Source organism: Topomyia yanbarensis, chromosome 2 (genome assembly GCF_030247195.1).
Source record: "Topomyia yanbarensis strain Yona2022 chromosome 2, ASM3024719v1, whole genome shotgun sequence".
NCBI classification, from domain to species: Eukaryota; Metazoa; Arthropoda; class Insecta; order Diptera; family Culicidae; genus Topomyia; species Topomyia yanbarensis.
Window position 1 is genome coordinate 84,792,676 of NC_080671.1, and position 23,232 is coordinate 84,815,907.

General features: G+C 38.0%; 1 protein-coding gene across 5 annotated transcripts in view; it reads right to left on the reverse strand.

Moving 5' to 3' along the window:
• LOC131678691 (protein spire) overlaps window positions 1–23,232 on the reverse strand; it is a 563,546-nt gene that overhangs the window by 414,564 nt on the left and 125,750 nt on the right. For all 5 annotated transcript variants that reach the window (XM_058958940.1, XM_058958943.1, XM_058958941.1 and 2 more), the window contains exon 2: window positions 20,540–20,574. In XM_058958940.1, the coding sequence (XP_058814923.1) occupies window positions 20,540–20,574 (35 nt within the window). The remainder of the gene's footprint in view (window positions 1–20,539; window positions 20,575–23,232) is intronic.

The following is a 23,232-nucleotide window of genomic DNA, read 5'->3' on the forward strand; positions in this document are numbered from 1 at the left end:
ATAAGCTTACAAAACGACGATTCCTTGCGATGATGGAACACTTTGTTCCATAGGGCTAGATATAATTAAAATTTGAAAAATCTTCTATGTAACGACATGTGAATTGTGTACACGGTTAGAACGTTACAATTTATTATTATTATTATTATTATTATTATTATTATTATTATTATTATTATTATTATTATTATTATTATTATTATTATTATTATTATTATTATTATTATTATTATTATTATTATTATTATTATTATTATTATTATTATTATTATTATTATTATTATTATTATTATTATTATTATTATTATTATTATTATTATTATTATTATTATTATTATTATTATTATTATTATTATTATTATTATTATTATTATTATTATTATTATTATATATTAGGGCTTTAACCTCGGGGGTCATTTGCCTTTTCGAAAATAATATGCATTTCAGAAATACAAATACTTTTTTCAAAATAGATATAAAGATATTAAAAGTATAAACCACTGAATATCATTACTGTCGACTATCCTGGGTGCACTGCTTTCCGATTCATATGTTCATTTTCTTTCTTGATGGTGAGCGATGGTCGGGTGTACCCTCTGCCGCTTGCTGATAATTATGTCTGCCTTCCCCCTCGCTCGTAATTGTATCCATATCGTCATCGTCATCTGGCGCTGGTTGTCGCTGTTAGATTTTTGGTACTTTTTGCGTTTTCGAGTGACTTTGATATAGCCGTCTTCTTTCTGGTTTATTTCTTCCTTGCGCACGTTAACTGTTGGCTTTGAGATACCGTGGAATATTGTTTGTTCGGAATTCATTTTTAGGCCGGCTGTCTGTTGTGTATCAGAAGATGTTAAAGGCTGTTTGACAGACTTCCCATGAACGTGGACAATTTTGTACCTGTGTACAAAATTTCGTGCACGCGTTCAACTTCAAACATGCTTCGTCCCGATGTACAAGTTCGCCTCGAACATCGAACTCAAGCGAACGATGTGCAAACTCTAGTTCAAACATCCGTGTACGTACACCGGGTGCGTACACGAGAACGATTCGCACATGGCAAAAAGAGTCAGCGCTAGTGATGATGAGAGTGAGAAAGATGGTGACACGAACCGATGTGTACGCACACCGTGTACGTACATGGGGTTCAGTTGTGAAGGCGAACAAGTGCACGTGTTTAGGTACGAAATAGCGTGTTTGAGTTCGTACACGAAGTGTGGGTTTAATATGAGCACAGAGCCAGTGCGAACATTGTGTGCAATGTGCATATGGAAAGACTGCTATTTGGTAGTGGTGGTGGTAGATGAGTTTGCTTTAGTTGTTTTGGCGCATGGCTTACCATAGTGTGCCGTCTGATTACAGAACTGGCACGTGGGCGTCTGCCCAAGGTATGTGTATAGGGTTCTTTGTATGTAGTTAACACCTTGGGATGATTTGAAGGTCTAAGACGAGTCTGCGAAAAATCAATCGCGATTGTGTTCTCCCGAAAAGGGCGAAATTTATTTTGTGGTACACTCATTTCATTCACAGTTAGGTGAGTAAAATGAGTGTAACATATAGACAAAGGATCTTTCCTGTGTCTATATGTTACACGTACACGTTAGAGCGGCGCGGCGCGGGTAGTATTTTTGTTTGTATTCTGTTCGCAAGCGGTGCGTTTTTTTAGCTTCTGATCTGTACGAGATGAGGAAGCAGACCGAACGCTACAATTTATCGATGGAATATATTTTATACACCAAAAAAATTCAGAAACATCTGCCTTGATTATTGTTATCAATGTAGGGGTACTAGATCGTCCAATTAGACACCCAGTTGGAGCTAGTTACTGGTAAGATGAAGTCGAAACACAAAAATCAAACTTAATTAAATCAACCCTTAGTGCGCAAATAGGTTTAATCCAATTTTACCTTTTGGAAATTAATATTGCATAATGGCAGGCTTCTGGCTCCCTAGGCAAAAGACAAGAGATCGTTTTCGCTTTCTCGTCAGCAAACAAGAGCTTCTGTATATGCTTTCAGGGACATCACTTGGGACAAGCCAGTTGCTTTTAGTGTTCACACGTGTTGTGCGAACTGTTTGGATTTTTTGTGTCTAACTAATACTAATTTTATGTACTAGTTTAGATACATAGCCTAACTAGTCACCCAGTTGGTGCAAGTTACTGACGAGATGAATTCGAAACACTGAAATCAAACTTACTGAGTGACAGCCAAACGCAAACGTTGTTCAGTCGAATCTCCTTTTTTGTAGCCATCGGGAAAAGGCATGACGGGTGGTGAAGGAACAAATATTCAAATATGTTCTTCGTATTGTTGTATGATATAAACGGGACGAATTTCCTAATGAATCGTCTACTCAGTAAACCGATCTCCGCTTCCAGTCTCCCGGAACAATCCTGCGTCCGTACCAAGCCTCAACTGACAACGACTCCCGAAAAATATCATCAAACACCGAACTCCAAATGATATTACAGACAAATCTACAGTTTTTTTTTTAATTTCAAAAACTATAGTGTTCTTGTTTCGGTCACTTTATTTATTTTTTTTATGAGATTGATTTGCACATTTTTATAAAACTCAAATATAGTCACCTTTTATAAAGCAGGCCTGTTGCGCGGTATTTGCTGGGCAGCCCCCGGAAAGACACAAGCCTTAGGAGAGCACAGAAATCACGATCTACTTTATAAAGTAAGTAAGTGAATTTATCATAAAATAAGGTAGGATAAATGCGCCATGTCCATGTACAAATATTATTGTTTGTAAATCAAATTAAAAAAGATGGGTGGGTAATGTCAGAGACATAACCGGAGTGAAGTAGAATACACTTTAGGCTGTTAATACGAATACTACAATTTTGACTATCTTCTAATAGGTTGTATTAAAACCAGTTATTTCATTATTTCTAATAGAAATACCGGAATATCGGTACACGTGCATCGAAATCTAAAATATTCGAGCATATTTATCCTTATATGTTTAGCATCCAATGAGAATGAAACAATTCATTTGGCAACAATATAGGATCGGATATATTTGTATTGTTATTTCGCTATTTCCATCAGAAACACCAAAATAACTTATTTCAATAAAACCTTTCAGAAATTAGTAAACAATTACAGCATTCGTATTAATAGGCTAAAGTGTATTCTACTTGATTTCGGTAATAGGGTAGATGTACTATAATTCGCCCCCTAAAGCGTTTGTTTTCAAAAAAACCCTTGAATTTTTAACAGTATTGAACTGCTATAACTAATTTGATTTTATCATTCTTTTCAGATATCATATAATAACAAATAATCCTGATTAAAAGTTATTGAAAACATTAAATTAACGGAAAAATAACAATATTCTGAATCAAGATCTGTTTTAATTTTCGTCCCCCCAAATTTTATCTTCGCCCTCCTCTTGCTCTATTGTTTCGCCCCCGTGCATCCAGGCACAATTTCAAGAATTCGATCATGCTACAATATCACAGAATAGGCCATAGAGAAAAGATTAGATAAATCCAGGTTGTATTGTCAATAGCCAAGTATTAAAGAAATAATACGTTAACTTAAAAGCCCTTGTATTCATTCTATCCATTTACGGTTTTGGATTCAAGGTAGCTCATTTTCCAAGGTCAACAACTCTACAACGGGCGAAAGGGATAAACCATTTGTTAACTAAATAAAAATGACGAGGCAATGCTCAAAATACTTTAAAAATCAGGACATCCCAAAGCTTTCCTCTGCCAAAATAGTTACAGTGAAGATTGTCTGATTCTACTATGAAATGCATTTGGAAACTCTTTTTTTTCCTAAAAGTTATTGCCAGCTGAAACAGCTAGTTATAGAAATGCCAGCTGATATTCTTTTTGCAAATCGTGTATGAAACAGTTAGATTTTTTGTAGTAGACTAGAAGTAACAAAAGCATTTCAATAGGTTTTCAGCTAAATCTACATAAATCTTTAAAAAAGCCTCCAATCCCACAAAAGTAGTTGAGAAAAGTTATTGTGCGGGTTCAGAATTTTTTGCAGAATTTTTAAGTTCATTTTTCAAAGGTTTTTCTGTGATAGTTTTTTTTTTGGTCAAGTCTCCCTACTGCGGGAAAGAATTTTTAAAAAATCATAGCAAAAAATAATGACATAAAGCATACTGTAATTATTTTTTTTCATATTGTCGAGATCATTAGGTAGCAGTAAAAAATATAGAAGGGTGACGTTTCATAAATTTCGATTTTTAAATGCTTTCTTTTTAAGGATTAATTGTACTGCATACATTGCATGTTCACACGTCACTAAATCAGTCATATTACTGCTAACTTTGTTTACCAATACTAAAATATATAGACTGATGTTTGAGGTGGGATTTTTTGTGGCATGATAATCATTAACAGTAGATACCAAAGGATTGTAAATATCAGGAATTTTGTTTTTTTCTTCAGCTTATCGCCACTTGGTCAAGTCTCCCCATAAAATCTTGGTCAAGTCTCTCCAACATTGGTTATTGCGTTCAATGCCGTTCAAGTTTTAGTAATGACTATTACAATGTTCAAAATCATTTCACTGCGTTACAAGGAATAAGATGATATATGAGTACTTTAATAGTAATTTGTAGTCGAGTAGATATGTCCATACAAAGTTTGATAAAAAATATATGATTCAATGCAAATTTATTAATTACGGAATATTTTCTATAAAGAAAGGATTTTTCATTCCAATCTTTTAAAATCATCTTAAGGGATCGAAACAAATACAAAAATATTTTTGAAAAAAAAATTAAGCACCGAATAGAAGACGTCAAACCCAAAAATAGAATCTTGTGCTTGGTCAAATCTCCCCATGTTCCCCTACTCACTTATATTAATCACAGACAGAAACTCCGTCGTACTTGTTTTCAATAACCTTAATAATACTCTCCAAACGATTTAATTTTTGTCTTGTTTCTCTATAAGCTATTAACAAGATGAATGGAGAGGATGTATTTTGATAGGTTTTGTCTTCCTTCCAGAGAACGCTCGAGCCTGCTTGATATTTTATATACTTTTTAGAATGCGCATATCATGAATATATAAGGGAACCCGGGGCTATTAAGACCGTGGGGGACCCCCTCGATTTCTCAGACAATCGTAAGACTTTTTGACTGTCATATATATTTGTGGAAGCGCCATTCTGAAACATTAATTTTGACAGATGAGTCTCATGAATCTTTGTAAAGAGTTTCTCCATTGTTGAAAAATTTATTGCAAGGGATCTAAAAAAATTAATCGAAGCAGTGGAACTGAATTTTATTGCTCCAAAAATAGCTGAGGTTTCAAACTAACAATTAAGACCTTTGACCGATAAATTATTTCACGTCTACCCACCTAAAAGGTCGATTTGCTTAGTTAGGTCCTAATAGCCCCGGATTCCCCTTAATATTTCTACACCACCAAACAATACGTTTGTGAAATGTTTTAAAAATAATATTAAAGTAGTTTAATTGAATTGTTAATAACATAATCGAGTACAACTGCGCGGGATTCGAAAATATGTAGATTGCAGAATCTCATTATCTTCACTGCAACTGTTTAGGTAGAGTGCAGCGCTCTGATTTTTCCAGCATTTCAAAACAAAGTTTTGAATGTGAACCTAGAAAGTGAGATTTTTCATTCGAAAAACGCGAATAACTGTAAATACAAGCAGGGTAGCGTCTATTACTGTCTACATAACTTTTTAAAACCTTAGAAATCGCTCTAAAAGAAATTTTGGTGAAAAAACTGTTTTGAGGGACGTTTAACCAACAGAGCCTTATATCTCGAAAACCAAAAGTCTCCGAAAGAAATATTCGTGGTATGTTTATCTACAACTTTACTGAAGTGAGTATTCTTCTATCTGAATTATTGAAGAAAATAAATTTCGTTACTCACTATTAGGGGGATCAATCATCGATCTGATAGGATCGGGAAAAAGAAGAGTTTCATTTCAAGAAATTTCATCAGAGACAGCACATAGCTAAAATCCATAGTTTTGGCGCAATCAAAAAAGCCTCCTTTTTGCTCTGGATCACTGTGGAACGGGGCGAAGATAGAAACCCATAGAAAGAAAAGAATGCTATATGGAATTTCGCTAGGGGCGAAGATTAGAATTGAGTTTCATTTTGCATTAATTTTCGCCACTTTTTTAAATTGTTCAAACTTAATGAAATAATGGTAATAATAGCGGATGTTCATTGATATGTATTCCTGCGATGCTCAAAATCATTACTATCGAATATTCTAAAGCTCAGTCATAAAATCTATACATTTTTCCCAGTGATAAAAATCATGACCATTTTTAGTTTTCAAGAAAATTGGTGCTCTACAGGAATGACTCTATTTACGATTAAAAATATGATTTGAACTATTCTTATTCAAATTAGTGTAGTTTGAATATTTTAATTGTCTTAGTTTGTTTTTTAATATTCGTCGAAAAGTAAAGTCCTGATCGTAATGCAGATAGCATTATTTGTAGTTGTTCTATAAGAGGGCGAAAATTGGGGAGGGTGCGAAGAATGATACGTCTACCCTATCTCTGACATTACCTACTCATCTTTCTAATCCAAAACTTTTCTAATTGCATAACCTGAGGCGGTTTAAAGCTACACTTTTTTGAAATCCCGACAAAAAACAAAATAACGTGTTTGCCCAACTAGCTTTCTGTCCCGTTGTTGCAGTGAATTATGCCTTTGTGGTGAAGCTTACCCCCACACAGGTGCGTTTTGCCCTGTCCATTTTTCAAAGTGTAATTTATAATGATTTTTAAACATTGCATTTTTTACATGTTTTTGAACATTTTGCATAGCGTTGTGATTGTGCTTACAGAGGAAAATGTTGGTTGAATGATATTTAATAAATTCTCCCAATTAATGTTCTATAGCTAAGCTATGATTCCACATTGCGTCATCTAGCCGCACATAAACTAAGTCGGTCTTAATGTGGATGTAAAAATGAGGACGCCACATATGATTTAAAGAGCAAGAAAGCACGGTTCTCTCGCATCAACCCCCCCCCCCCCCTCGCCAATCCATTTATTCATCTCCAAAAGAAAGAGCTTTCTGCTTTTTCTGTGGTGTGTTATTGTATCGTCTGTGCATGCATGAAACTGGCACGCCAGTGCATCATTAGAATGAAATAGACCATTGCACGAAAATGTATAACCTTACTTTTCTGACAGTTCAGAGAGCTTGCTTACAAATACTTAGAATTCGAACCAAGGTTTTTGTATTGGGTGGAATCAAAAATTTTCTAACACCATGTAAACAAGCTCGCTGAACTGTCATTTTTTTAGCATATTTACTCATATGACGTCATCTTGTAATGCTATCAGCGCCTGGCGGCAGTCGTGAAATGTTTTACCTACCACCGAAGACATGACATGAAACGCAGCAGCTGCTAAGCTTGCGTCAGAACACAAACTAACGAATTTTTCTTATGTTCCCTTTTTATATGTGTCGCAGTTCATTCGATGACAAAGATTCAGTCCTTGCCTTGCTCGCTGCTTAGTTGAATTTCCCGACCAATCATGGACTAGACGATTATTGCTTTCATAAAATCCATTATTCCGTTATTTTTAGTAATTGTACATTCCTTGGAATTGCTTACAAAATTGTTGTATATATTTCCAATCAGACAGCGCAATAATCTTATTTTGTATCATTCAGTACAACGGCAGATATTCACGTTTGAAAAATCTGGTAAAATTCTGGCAGAAAATTTTCAAACGGGACCCCTATATTGAAACGTTAGAAGTATTCTACTTAAAAGGCAAAGTAAATACTCAAAGGCCCAAAACTGAAACTCCGCCAAGGACGCCAGAAGACCACGCTACGTCCCTGCTCGTGCTAACACTAGTAACTAGTATTTCTGCAGCACTTTCTGTGCGCATTATCTGCATCGTTTTCATAAATTCATTAAACCTTCTCAATCCATAATTATGCAGACATATGCTATCCAAACTGAAACAGATTTACTCCGATAAATTTAAAATTTCTCTTGATTCAATCAAAAGATCCGTTAGCTGTAACAGTTTCACAAAACTGTACCATTTGCGACAAAAAAACATTCCCGCTGAGAAAACTGTACAAACTCACACGGCATGCCCCATATGATTACCATTTATTATCACCACAAGAGCTACACGCAACGAAGCAAAAGTAAAATCCATGTTTCTAATTTCGCTATTATTTTCGATCGAGCGGATGACCCATTTTCTGCTAATGAATGTCACAGTTTAATGAGGTGCCACTAAACAGGCAAATCTTTGGACAAGAACCGTTCTTTTCGTTTGTACGTGTCAAGCATGGAGAAATCAAATCAATCGGCGTCGGATCACTAAACTCTTCGAGAAACGTAGCATCCTAATCAGTTGATTAATCGACGTGAAGATACCTGTATTTTATAGTCCCAGATTACTGTAATTAATTCTCCCTGGCGGATGGAAGCAGCGATTTGCAGAAAATAAAAATAAACTATTTCTCCAACCAGCAGAAAACGTACGAAGCATTCGATTACAACGAAATCAACGAAGGAAGCAACCGAACGTCACTGATTGATCTCTACTTGTCGTGCCGGTTTTACCTTTCGCCAGTTCCTACCGAATTCTTCACCGACTGTCCCTGCTGTACCACCACTCCTACCTCATGTTTAAATGCACTGCTTCATTGGATTCGCGCAGAGTCGGACCATAGGTCTGATTAGTGAATGAAACCGATTTTTTACAGTGCCACTTCTCCTCCCTTTCTCAACTACGAGGTACTACTAAGCAGGGCTTCCTGCATCGGATCAATTTCGTCCACGCCCCGCTATTGAAAAAAGATTTTGAACGGTGTGGGTTTTCGCAGAATATTACTAGAAATACGATGACGAAATTTGGTAGCACATACCATTCGGTAGTAGACGACAATGTTTATATAGTAGTACAAAATACTCTAATTCCGGGACTGACTGCTTCAAATGTGCATGCATTTCTGAAATAAAATCTTCCGTACCAAGCTCCGACAAATGCGAGTGAATGACTCGTATTTATGATTATTGCCATTTTACCGATCGATCCACAACAACCGTGTGCCGCCACCCCCAATGCCAGGTCTTTAACTATACCGTGTTGCCTGTGATCTTGTTTTTGCTTCATGGACATCCATCGACAGTTTTCAAGAGAGAGTCAGAGATGTGTGATGCTGCTGCTGCCGACTGGAACAAATGACCAAGAAAGCATCGTTTCTATCTCCGGCTGCCGCTGAGATCAGTCAAAACCGCCCCGAGAGCTTTTCTGCAACTAACCTCATGCAACCTTCAATCAATGCTGGACACTACGCATCGACAGCTTTGTGAAAAAATAAATAAATGTGAAAGAGTGAGTGAGTGACTGAGCTTATTGGAACTTTATAGATTCATTAATCTCGGATGCTTCTTGGCCGGTGCGCGTTTCCCCCATCCGTTCGACACCGAACCAAGATGCATTCTTCGTATACATCGTACCTACACACACCTTTTTCTGTGAAAATTTTTTTACGATGATGGTCATGAGAAACTGGCTAGCGTTAAAGGCGGATGGCGTGGACGGAAGAATTGCTGGAGCGCGTCGATCGATGGGTAGATCGATAGGCGCACGCGGACACAACCGAACCGGACGGATAGACAGACATGTATTGAGAGCTTCACCCGAGAGCGATTTACTGACTCACCTCCCCCCCCCCCCTCCACAAGTCTATGCGATGATCGTGGCCGATCGTTCCGATTGCGATGGGTGTATCAGATCCATCTTCTTGTAAGTCGACTTTTAGCGATAGGGGCTCTTTATGGGTGCCAACGACAGGGGTTGCGCTTTCGTATAGCTATATACACACGGTCGCGAACAAGCAGTATTCTCCTCCTGTGACCCCTTCGACCGAGTCATGTTCCGACAGGCAGAGGTCATCACGTAGTGATGCTGATTGGAAATAGATTCCCGCACACATTTGCAACGGTTTTAAGCTTTTCCCATAGTGCGATTTGTCGGTTCTTCAGTATGGAAGAATGTTTGAACCGTAGTCTAGATGTGAATACAGAACATTTAGTTATTAAATATTCTCAATGATTCAGTGGTATCTCCCTGTTATTTACAACCATTATATGAAAAGCGATTGATTGATACAGTATTTATACGCCAAATGATACAAGAAAGTTAAAGAAAAAAATGATTATTTGACGTGGCACAATACATAATTGTACGCATTGATTCCTAAACGATTTTGTGCTATCAATTTCAAGCCTTCACGGTAGCATACATTCACGAGGATATGCCTTCACAACGTTTAACTCCTACGTCCCCAACCCCCATTTCATTAAAAATATTAAATTTCAAAATAATGGTACTCAGCCGGGTTCCAACCAAACTTGATGCGGTTTTTTAGAAACGATCACAAAATTTGTCTAGTTTTAGGAACCAAGACAATCTTTCCGGAAATGACCGTAGTTCCGGATATATTGTTGAGAGTACTGGAGTTACCCCCCTTTCCGAAAAACGAAAAACATTCATACCGGTGTTCAAACCCGTCTTGTGACACATAAAACTTTATGATTTTGCAAAACAAATGCACTGGTAAACATTCTGAGGATTTTGGTCGAATTGGCCACACCCCAGGGTATTCCGGGAACCTGGTTCCTCCGTCAAAAGGACACTTTTCGACCGTTTATAAAACCCACCTTGCCGCATGTCAAACTTCATGATTTTGCAATACAAGTACCGTGGAGGACATTTTGAGGGTTTTTTGGTCGAATTGGCTACACCTCAGGGTATTCCGGGAACCTGGTTCCTCCGTTAAAAGGACACTTTTCGACCGGTTATAAAACCCACCAAAGTTTGACATGCCGCAAGGTGGGTTTTATAACCGGTCGAAAAGTGTCCTTTTAACGGAGGAACCAGGTTCCCGGAATACCCTGAGGTGTAGCCAATTCGACCAAAAAACCCTCAAAATGTCCTCCACGGTACTTGCATGGCAAAATCGTGAAGTTTTACATGCCGCAGGGTGGGTTTTATAACCGGTCGAAAAGTGTCCTTTTGACGGAGGAACCAGGTTCCCGGAATACCTTGGGGTGTGGCAAATTAGACAAAAAAACCCTCAAAATGTCCTCCACTGTACTTGTATTGCAAAATCATGAAGTTTGACATGCGGCAAGGTGGGTTTTATAACCGGTCGAAAAGTGTCCTTTTGACGGAGGAACCAGGTTCCCGGAATACCCTGGGGTGTGGCCAATTCGACCAAAAAACCCTCAAAATGTCCTCCACTGTACCTGTATTGCAAAATCATGAAGTTTGACATGCCGCAAGGTGGGTTTTATAACCGGTCGAAAAGTGTCCTTTCGACGGAGGAACCAGGTTCCCGGAATACCCTGGGGTGTGGCCAATTCGACCAAAATCCTCCGAATGTTTTCCAGTGCATTTGTTTTGCAAAATCATGAAGTTTTATGTGTCACAAGACGGGTTTGAACAGCGGTATAAATGTTTTTCGTTTTTCGGAAAGGGGGTAACCCCAGTACTCCCAACAATATATCCGGAGCTACGGTCATTTCCGGAAAGATGTTCTTGGTTCCTAAAACTAGACAAATTTTGTGATCGTTTCTAAAAAACCGCATCAAGCTTGGTTGGAACCCGGCTGTGTACCATTATTTTGAAATTTAATATTTTTAATGAAATGGGGGTTGGGGACGTAAGAGTTAATGGGATGAATTTCAGATTCCATCTCCCCCGACTAATAACGGGTGCGCGACGTTTGGCATAAATACGTTAAGTATAAGTACGTTAGGCATACATATGTTAGGCATAAGTACATTAGGCATAATGGACGTTAGGCATAATGGACGATTGGCATAGTGTACATTGGGCATAATGGACGCTTGGCATAATGTATGTTAGGCATAATGAACGATAGGCATAATTCATGAGCCTCACGCTTGTTTTTTCGGGTTAGAATAAAGAGACTCCAAAATGAAAAATAGCAAGCGAGATATTTATTCCTTGCAAATGTAGAGTTTTTCTCTATTTTTTCCGTGGACGAAATGAAGAAAATATTCATTCATGTAAGTGAACAGATTTGGTACAAGCACATTTCAAGCCTCTTAGATGTATTACCAATACAGTTGCATACAAATCTAGAGAAAATTTTCAATAGGACGTAAGTAACATTGAGAGCATCTCTTTGTTTACTTTCTCTTTCGTTTATTACGACGTCACAACAACAGTTTGCACTAATTTTCCAGTACATATCGAAAGCCGACGGTTTTTACTAGAATATTACGCAAAGAGTAGAGTAGAAAATGTTGAAATGGCCGAGTAATGAACAGAAGAGAAAGACTCCAAAGGGAATCTCTCATTGTTACTTACGTCCTATTGAAAATTTTCTCTAGAAATATTTAAAAAAGCAAAATAATGAACAAACATTAAGCTTTGGCACCAATGGACGAATTTCGCGCTAAATCGTATTCAGAGTTGGCAGCTCCGATTTTAATAAAACTTTCTGTACCTGAGAACTTTGTCACAAAAAGCCACTTTGCAAAGTTCGTTTTTTCAAAAATGATCTAGACTGTCTTTTGAAAAGGGTCAAACTTTTTTAACTATTTTTTTCAAATGGCTGTAGTCCAAAAATGACAAATCCTATAAAAAATGTTGTAGGAGTTATTTTCACAAAATAAGTCAAATTTTCGACTTCTACACTAAAAAAAAAACTATTTTAAAAATTTAAAGTCGATTTACAAAAAAACCCATCTTTGATTTGGAAGAAATTTTGTTCCAAAATAGGTAATTATGTTGCCTACCTACCGTCAAAAATTCAAGTTGGGCACTTTTATGGAAAAAATAAAGTTATTCAAAAAAAATTTTCCTTGTCCAAACTGTATTTATTTTTTCAGTGTATTTTTATCGAAAACTAAACCAATGAAAGTAATAATCATCTCAAAATTAAACTTCTCAACTGCTAGTTACCTGGTACATGCAAAAAGTATCAGTAACGAATTTGGTATATATTCATAACAAACTTGAATGAGGGCAAAGATGAGCCATTTAACATCATCGATATATGCTATATTTATCTAAATATCACTTGGCCGTGTACGAAAAATTATATTGTCTATGTACCCACCCAGGAAGTAGAGATTGATGGTGTAGTCTCCAATAGAGGCCTTAATTGCGAAGTATGGGGTTCGCTCCTTCAAGAACCCTTTGTTTCAACCAGTGAAAATTCTGGTTCGCAAGCAATTGAGTTCAGGAAAAAATCAAGGAGTATTTGAACACAACCTATTTTCCATCAGCCTCATGTCAAACCTTTCGCCGAATCTGCTCTTCCGAACATTGACCTTTTGGGCGGGGCTAGTCTACCTGTTCGTCTTTTTGTGCCGCGAGGCATGAACTTATTGTAGAAACGTAAGCACGCTATGGAAAATGCATATAAATTATGTGGGAACAAAATGAAACATTCTTTTAAGGAACACTTCGATAATGCAAAAGAGCGCTACGCTACCAACAACGATTAATTTCTACGTTTCCTTGTACACTAAAGTGCAAGAGTCTGACCATCCCATTGGGGAACATCTTTTAATGTTCCTAAAAATTTCCGAAAGAGGAAAATCAGTTTTCTCTCCTAATCTTCCTCGTAAAGGCCTGAGAATGTCCCTTGAAAGGTGCTGTTACAAAACCGAAGTAAGTGGTTCCTGGTCTCGGTAATCTTAGAAACTAGCAGGAATTTCCACATGGGACATCAAAAACCCCAAGCGTCCTTATATTTCATTCCCTGCATTTTCCCCCAGGTTTTACACAATGCATTTGCATTACAATTTAAGAACAGACGAAACGAGTACACGACGCGAATAAACGTGAACAGTTTCCTACCTCGTGGTGGACAGAGATTGCTTAGAATTATACGCGAAAGGGACTTTTGAACGTCGGATCGCCCGAATTTTTCCCAATATACGCGACACTACAAATACAAATGAAAAACTTGATAAAAGCTGAAAAACTCGACTATTGTCACCGGTCCGTCGACGGATTAACGGACGAATCATCAGAGAAACAATGTTTCGTGTGGTGGCCAGGGCCTACGTGGTGTATTCGATTTATCCTGTGATTGGAATACACGGAACGTTCGTCATATGATGACAGCTATGCATCGCTTTTATGCTAATAATTATGACAGTAGTGGTGAGTCAATCATAAAAGAGACTGTGCTGCCAACATTCTCTCCACAAAATTGATGATTTTATATTTACCTACCAACGACCATACCCACATCGTTACAGTTACAGTAGGCTCTCCGTTTGATGGACCATGGAAAGTACTCTTTGTATTTCCTGGGGAAACATAGGAGTTTTTGAGTACTTTATCAGAAAAATCATAGCAGATTACCTTAGTTTGAATTTTTACGCTGTGTTTCATTCCGGGTAATGAGAAGGCAGACACTTGGATTAGAATGATAATGAGAAGGTGGACATTTGAGCATTAGAAGTTTTTAAATATTTCTCCTCAGAGGACGGAATCCCAAAGGTAACAACAAACCTTGGTCCAAGAGAATGGATGATGGCAAGGCCCATCTCCGGAGTATTGAGGGCGTGGAGAGCGGTCTCTGCGCTTGTGGTGGCGGTTATCGCGATATTAAACATGTTGTCTAGTCGTGCCCTAAATATTCTAGTACCAGATCTTCGTTAAACGAATCCCTTCGGCCTCGTTTTAGTGCAGTTTGAGATGCTATACCAAATTCGTTACTGATACTTTTTGCATGTATGGGAAATTGGATTCTGAGGTGATTATGACTTTCATTGGCTCAATTTTCGATAAAAATACACTGAAAAAAAAAATTCAGTTTGAACAAGGAAAAGTTTTTTTTCAAACAGCTTTTTTCCTTAAAAGTGCTTAACTTGAATTTTTAACGATAGGCAGGAAACATAATTACCTATCTTGGAACAAAATTTCATCCAAATCAAAAATGGGCTTTTTTGTAAACCGTAAACGATTTTTTTCAGTGTAGTATTCGATGAAGAATTTTTTCAACATTTTTATTAAAAATTTGACAAATTTTGTGAAAATCACTCCTACAACATTTTTTGTAGGATTTGTCATTTTTAGATTACAGCCATTTGAAAAGAAGTGGTAAAAAAAGTTTAACCCTTTTCAAAAGACAGTCTAGATCATTTTTGAAAAAAAACAAAGTATGCAAAGTGGCTTTTTGTGACAAAGTTCTCATGCACAGAAAGTTTCATTAAAATCGGAGAGGGTACTGCCAACATTTGTTCGAGTTTGCGTGAAATTCGTCAATGGAAACTTGCAGTGTTATGTACAGCATCAGTATTAGGGGTACGGATTTTATGTTTGTGACCAATGATGATACCGTTTTCGTTTCGGTAACTCGTCACAGTACACGAAAATACTCTCCCTCATAGCAGACAGTTTCCATAGTTCTATTTTTGATGGCCTCGAGAATATAATCATTGACCTTAACAATATGAGAGATAATCAATTTAGAAGCAGCAATATTCGTATATTCGTTGAATGAATATTAAAATGCATCATTCTTTCTTTCATGAGTTGTTATTCAAGGTTATATATTTCCTTCTTGGACAATTACACCATGCATGCATGTAGGATCTAATCTAAGTTAACCCTTTCATTCCCAAATTGTTTTTAGCGTTCATGAGGTTTAAGAAAAAAAAGGAAAAATACGCTTTCAAAACCCGTGCAGGAGGCTGCTCAATATTTACCTTCCAATGCTCAATACAATTCTCCTAGAAAATTTTCAATAGGGAGAGTTTTTTTGTGTAGGGGAAACCGAGGAGATTTGAAACAGAGGAGAGTTGAAGCAGGGCACTTACAAGCGAAACAGTGCCGTTAAGGATAAAACAATAATGCATTTGTTTTATTTATATTGTACCCACAAATACTCCAATACACGCCAACTACGGTAAATGAGTGGTTGAGTATTTACGGTAACTATACTACAAAAATGAGCAAAAGTAAGTTTTCGTTATTTTCTTGAAATTGGTATAAATAGGATATTAAGTGCTGTTCGATCATGAAAATATCACTATGATGTAGTCTAAGAGTTAACATTTATGAATTGTATACGTTTCTTTCTATCTTTGTGATGTATAAATTGTAAGTTGTGGATCAATCCATACTTCTTGACCTAGGAGAGTTGAAACACCTTGTTTCAACTCTCCTCGATGATGAACTTCTAGTCCTATGGTAATGTTATAATCACATTAACGTTCCTTTTTTTCGAGAGTTGTCCTACTGGAGCTGTAGAGCTAGGTTCACGGAAGGGCTCCCCGTCAGAATCACATACTACAATTTGCAGACGAGACAGGCGAATGGCGCCCACTAAAACAATGTTTTAGGCCAATTGTAGCGGGCCGTGATTCTGAATGTGATATTCATTGTACGGTTCAAGTATGTGCGGGCGTAGAGATTCGCGATAGCGTGTATCATCGCGAAGGGCTTAAGCATTTGTACGTTAACGTATTGGATCACGTGTACGTTTGTATGTCGCGTGTGCTAACGTGTATGTAACTTCGCGTGTATAAATTATATTTTATAACCGTGTGCCTTTCGCATATTCGCGTGTGATCTAGAATGAACGAGCGCGGACCGTGAATCTGATACTTATTTTTTCGTGTACGGTTCAGGTTCTAGAAGAAAGTGGGTTCTTCCATATCACTAGAGTTCCCAGTCATGTCGCAGTAGAACGTGTGGTCTAGTGAATATGAGCTTTATTTTTTGATTGGTCCAACTGGATGCATGGAAGAGTAACGAATTCCGGACGTGACATATTCATGACCTCGTGCGTTTGCAGGTTCGCGTTGAAGACCGCGTTTGGAACTTCGTATATACTAAAACGTTCACATAATTACTGGAGTGTTATCAAGTATGCGCGATCGCGGGCATAGGTGTGCGTGGATGATCGCGAAGGGCTTAAGCGTTCGTATGTCGACGTGTTTGTCGCGTGTGCTCGCGTGTATGTGACTTCGCTTGTATAAATTCGATTTTGAAATCCTGCGGCCATTCGCATATTCGCGGACCGTCATTCATTTAGTTTTCGATGTACGGATCACATTCTGACAGGGAGTGAGTTACCCCATATCACCAGAGTTCCCGGTCATGTCGCCATGGAACGTTTTGTCTAGTGGATATGGGAGCTATTTTTTCTTAATTTTTCATTTTTTTATTAATTAATATGGACCTAGACTATTGGTACCGAGAATAGAGACTTGCGGACGATCCCGAATCATGTTGGCGCGAGCGCGGGAGTTTGTAGGTTGACGCTTGAGATCGCGTTGGTAAGTTTATGAGTGTTGAGACGTTCACCTTATCACCGAGGTTTAATCATGTTTGCGAGTTCGTGGGCGTAGGTTGCTTAGAAAATCGCGAGAGGCTCTAACTCGTGGCTCTATTTGCGTGTGTTCCTGAATGGTCTATTTGCGTGTGTTCCTGAATGGTCGAGCGAACCGTGAGTCGGATATCAAATTTTCGGTGTACGGTTAAAACTCTGGCAGAGATTGGGATCCCTTATATCGATAGGGTCCCCGGTCATGTCGCCATGAAACGTGTTGTCTAATAGTTATGAGGGTATTTTCTTAATTGGTCCAGCTGAAGGCATGGACCCAGGCTTATAGGATCAAGGACAGACTTCCGGACGTGACCAATTCGTAATCGCGTGCGCGAGGGCATTTTTGTAGGTTCCCGCTTGAGACCGCGTTTGAGAATGTGTGAGTGTTAAGACGTTCACAATCACCATCTTTGCTGACCCAGCTGAAGGCGGGTGTAGAATGGCAGTATAGGACTCGAAAAGAAAAAAATAAAACACAATATATGAGAGACGTAATAGATTAGCCAGGTACAAGATACAGCTGAAATTATGATCATCACATGAAAGACATACATTAGTACTTCAAACAATACTAATACTTGAATAGCCAACCCCCACACATAGCACATCCTTTCTCAATTATCTATTTGTTACTAGTTGATTGTTGGTTATGAGCGGTAAATAGAGGAAAGGCATAGAACAGAAAAAAGGCTCAAATCAGCCCTCCCGGCTTCCTCGATACACCACTATCTAGGCGTATTGTAATCAACATCTTGAAGCGGGCTTCTTATATAAATCAAATCCTGAATAGTCATAATGATTGGTGGATTATTAACATGAGAAATAATTAATCTCTAGTTCTACTAACTTGGTGCAAATAGAAACTAAAAAGAGCGAATGTCCTTAAATTTAGATAACTCTATTGTATATATTGTGGCTTGATAATGTTTATAATACCGTCAATCCCATCAACCTGCGAGAGGGTGTTTGTTTACCCCATAATTTTCAGGAAAAATATAGTTTTTAAATCCCATGAGCACTACAAAAAAAAATTGGGCATGAAAGGGTTAGTTATAAACTCTTTTTCGGAGGATTCGCCAATCAGCTTTGATGTAAAACTCCTAACCCTTTCCTCCCACCACGAAGCCAACCAGACTACGAGCCACCGTATGCCGTTAGGAACCATTCACAAATTACGTAACGCGAAAATTGACCAAAATTAAGTACCCCTTCCCCCATGTAAAAAATTGTCACAAATTTATGGAGCTAGCGTCAATCCGGCGCAAGCTTAGTCCTGTCACTAAACTAGCGTCGGATTCTGATGAGACGAAGTCGAAACGCGAATTCCATAACTATTTTAGTTATATATTTTGTGCTCTTCACCTGATGGTTTTAAACTTCTTAATGGAGAAAAAATAGTTTTTACCTAAATTTTTCTCCCCTAAGAAAACATAGGATAGTGTCATTTTATTTTCAGATCATGGCTATATGACATCTTAAAAAAAATTCATGTCATAGCCATGGCTAAGAAACAGCTGAAGGTTTAAATTATCCGACGTTCCAACTGCCTCATAGAAAATATGTTTCGCGAATTTTCCAATCATAAAAACGTTTTATCTTTAAATCTTTGAAGCTCGAGACTTTCAGTTCAATTTGGTTCATTCTATTCACCTTTGAAGTAATTTTTAAATCAATTCATGTTTGGATCATCGGTTTTTTAAAGGTTTTGATCTTGGAATCAATGGATCGTTGAATCTTTAAATCATTGGAACATTATATCGTTCTGCTCTTTCGGATGTTTGATCATTGTCGCTTGTTGTTTAGTTATCTTAGTTATGAAGCCAACTGTTTTTGTTGAAAGCCTTCATTTGCTGAAGCTATCCCGTACAATTAGGAAAACCGCACTGAAACAAAATGTATGGTAGCTTATCAAAAATCAAGATATGAAAGTAATACACTCAGGTTTTTATTTACGCGGGGGATACGTGCGCGTATAAAACGCGTAAAAAACCGCGATGTCCCGGGACATCACTCGGGACAAACCAGTTACTTTAGGCGTTCACATGTGTAGTATGATTGTTTGGATTATTGTGTTTAACTAGTGCTAATTAGGGTAGTAGTTACAGTTACAGTTGATATATCATCTAACTTGGCCTCAAATTGGTGCTAGCTACTGACGAGAGTAATTCGAAACACGAAAATCTATCTTAATAATGCAAGAAATATACCATTCATATCTAGATCTCATAATATTACCAAATGCAGAAATTACAAAAATGTACAATAAGGATTCAAATAACCAGCTAGATTACTAAACTTGCATGTAGTCAACACACTCATTCAAAACGATCAGTTTCGAGGGTTTAATGAATTCATCAATTTTAAGGCTTAAAAGAACTGCCAATAATAACGGAAACGATTCCGGTTTAATCTTGCCCGAGTCATTCCTCTGCACTCAAGAGGAAATCCCAATAAAAAAAAAACTCGCAAAAACTGCCAACAGGTCTGCCCAAATGAACGACACCCAATCGTAACGGAACGGGAACACAAAAACCGGCCTCCATTCCATGGGTGCGATAATGACATTGGACGTAGATCCAATCATATCCCGCCCCGGGTTAGGCCTCAAAGCCTTCGAAAGACGGGCGTGAAACTATACGAACGAAGCATAATAAAATTACGCACAACATTATAACACACTCACATTATCAACGCCGCCGCCGCCGCCGGTCGGCCGACCGAGAAATCACACCTCTTCGCAATCAGGCGGCTGGCTGCCGATCGGTGGTGCACTTGACCCATAACAATACGTTGCCGCTGTCAAACCGGCCGGTGATAGCGAGCCCCCTGAAACGGGTCAAGCCAAAAATTACTGGAAGTCATCGCGAACAGCGAAAAGTTTCGAAATTTTGAGGTTGGGTTAACAATCGCTTCACAGCGGCAGTCACTATCTGATTGTACGGGGATCGTACGCGCCGGGGAGTACACTTGTCCGAGAGAAACGAACGCAGATTCACGCGGTCAGCTGATTCCGTGTGAGGAAGCTTGACTAATGTAATTTTAATTAAAGTGCTTTAATAAAGTGATTTTTATCACCAATCTGATCTAGTATAAGACTGGCAGCACTATTTCGCGGATACTGGTAAATGGCCGAATTGCTGTGACAATTTAATGGCGATAAACTGTAAAAATGGAAGACTATAATTAAAACTACATACCTTTTTCTGGGACGAAGCCACGTAAAAGTTTTTGTCTGAAAATAAAAAGACGAGAGAAAATACGATTAGAATTGATATGTCTAATGACTACGTGAAAAAAACAAGCTGTAAAATTGGTACATGCTCTGCTATCAGAACACTAGCTGTGATAGGGAAACAAGCAAATTCAGCCGATCGTGGCGAACACATTATCACGGCCGTGTTAATAAATGACGCCATAAATGGTGAGAAACGCTTGTTTGCGCCGCCCCGGATTCAGATGTATGAATGACAGCAGCATGCATGACCTTCAGACGGTCCGCCGTCTGATACATCTTCTGCAATGTGGGCCAGTATAATTGATAGCTGCTGCTGATGAGCGTTACTCGTCGATAAAGATTCTGGTCAGGGTTACTCATGGGAGTTGAATCCAATCCAGTAAAACGGATTTCCGCTGAAATATTGATTCGTGTAGAAATCCCAACAGAAAGTTTCCGGATTTCGGTCTGTCAGTAGTCCAGATCGCAAGACTCAGACAATATCATGGAATACCAAACCAAAGACCACAAGTTTAACTAGGAACTTAAGCTTAAGGTTTAGAATCACTAAATTGAGATTTTAAGTCTAATTACGCCTCATTAAACATTATAATAAATTCAAAGTTGTTAATTAGATACTGGATCGTCGAACGAGCTTTTGAACATCCAGAAATTGTTGCTGGTAGAAATCACAATTGCTGGATTATAATATATAAGCCATTACATTTAATTTAAAATGTCTTTTCCCAATGGGTGAAATCTCTGTGTTTGTATGAAAACAGCTGTCACAAGAGACGACCACCCTGATGTGAACATTTATTATTACAAACCCCACGTACCATAACGGCCAACTAAAACATATGCCCACTTAGAAATAACGAGACACCTTACCAATCGATTATCATTCCACAATATCGACAACATCGGCGGCATCAAATTAATTGCGCTGTTCAATTGTTTTCGCACTTCTTTCGAAGCACGTTCTGGCACCTGTGAATGCACCCGTCTACCGAGCCACACAAGACTGCGACACAACATGCGTCCTAAATTTTCCATCTGTTCGTATTTTAAGGTGCGATCCAATGGAACATTCTTAGAATAACACATCTCCGCACCCTGCTGCCACCCTTCGAACCCGTTCCTTCGCATCGAGATCGAGAAGTTTTCCTACCATCACATTCCACGCCGACGTCGATCAATTCTCCACATGGCTCTCTGGGTGACGTAATTCGTACGATCGAGTTACATTTCGGAATCCGGGAAAGGAAAATCAGAATGCACATAAATTAATAATTACGCGGGCGTCTGGATGGCATGGTGGCGGCGGCACCAGCAGGTAATCGAAACTGGGGCATTATTTTAATGGGTCTTTTTTCACTCGCCAACCAGGTTTGCGTGGAATTGGCGAAAAAGTAAACAATTTCGGATCGTAAAACAGATATAAGCACCTCATATAAATATTGTTTTAACGCACATAATTCATTTATGCAATTGGTCTCACGCAAACCTGAGACTAAGACAGTTAAGCCCGCCAAAATACTTTCGAATACAAGGAATGAGTTACAAGTGCTCGAAACTGTAACCATTTCAACGTTTTTCCGGGTCTTGGTCAATGTGCCAATATGTCTGCACACCAGGGTGTTATGCATTCTTGTTATCTTTGATCTAGTAAAGAAAGCTCTGGTGTGGAAAGTGCAAGTTATAGGCACATTTTTGAAATATTGAACTATTTCTACACAGTTCAAATGTACGATAAAAGTGTGTATGGAAGATATTTAGTCATCGTCAGTCTTCTGTTGACTGTCTTCTGTCCTTTGTATTATGTTTTCGAACTGTCTTCTAAGTCTATTACGTCTTCTAAGTCTTCTGAGTTTTGTAAGTTTTCTAAGTCTTCTAAATCTTCTAAGTCGTCTATGTCTTCTAAGTTTTCTAAGCCTTCTAAATCTTTCAAATATTATAAATCCAGTGGCGGATCCAGGGGGAGGGTCCTGGGGGTCCGGACCCCCTCCGAAATTTTTGAAGTTGTTGAGAAATTTTAAATTGGTTTCTATTTTAAATTAGTTTTAAACTCAAATTCATTCCAAACCAGACTCGACCACAAAACTGATTTTAATTAATTGAGGCTATTACAATATATAACGTAATCTACAATGAACATTTCAAAATTGAAATTTCTGACCTCCTCCGAATTTTTTTCTGGATCTGCTCCTGTATCTTATAAATCTTTGAAGTCTACTACGCCATCTAAGTCCTTCAAGTCTTTTATGACTTCTAAGTCTTCCAAATCTTATAAATACATATTATAAATCTTCTATATCTTCTAAGTCTTCTAAGTTTTCTAAGTGTTCTAAGACTTCCAAGTCTTCCAAATATTATAAATCTTATAAATCTTCTAAGTCTTCCAAGTCTTCTAAGTTCGCTAAGTCTTCTAAGTCTTCTAAGTTTTCTAGGTCTTCTAAGTCTTCTAAGTCTTCTAAGTCGTCTAAGTTTTCTAAATCTTCTCAGTCTTCTAAGTCTGCTGAGTCTTTTAAGTCTTCGAAATCTTATAAGTTCTATAAATCTTATAAATCTTCTAAGTCTTCTAAGTCCATTAAGTCTTCAGTCTTCTCCCAAGTAGCACTTGCAACAAGCAACGATTCTTCTAGGTCTTCTAAGTCTTCTAAGTCTTCTAAGTAT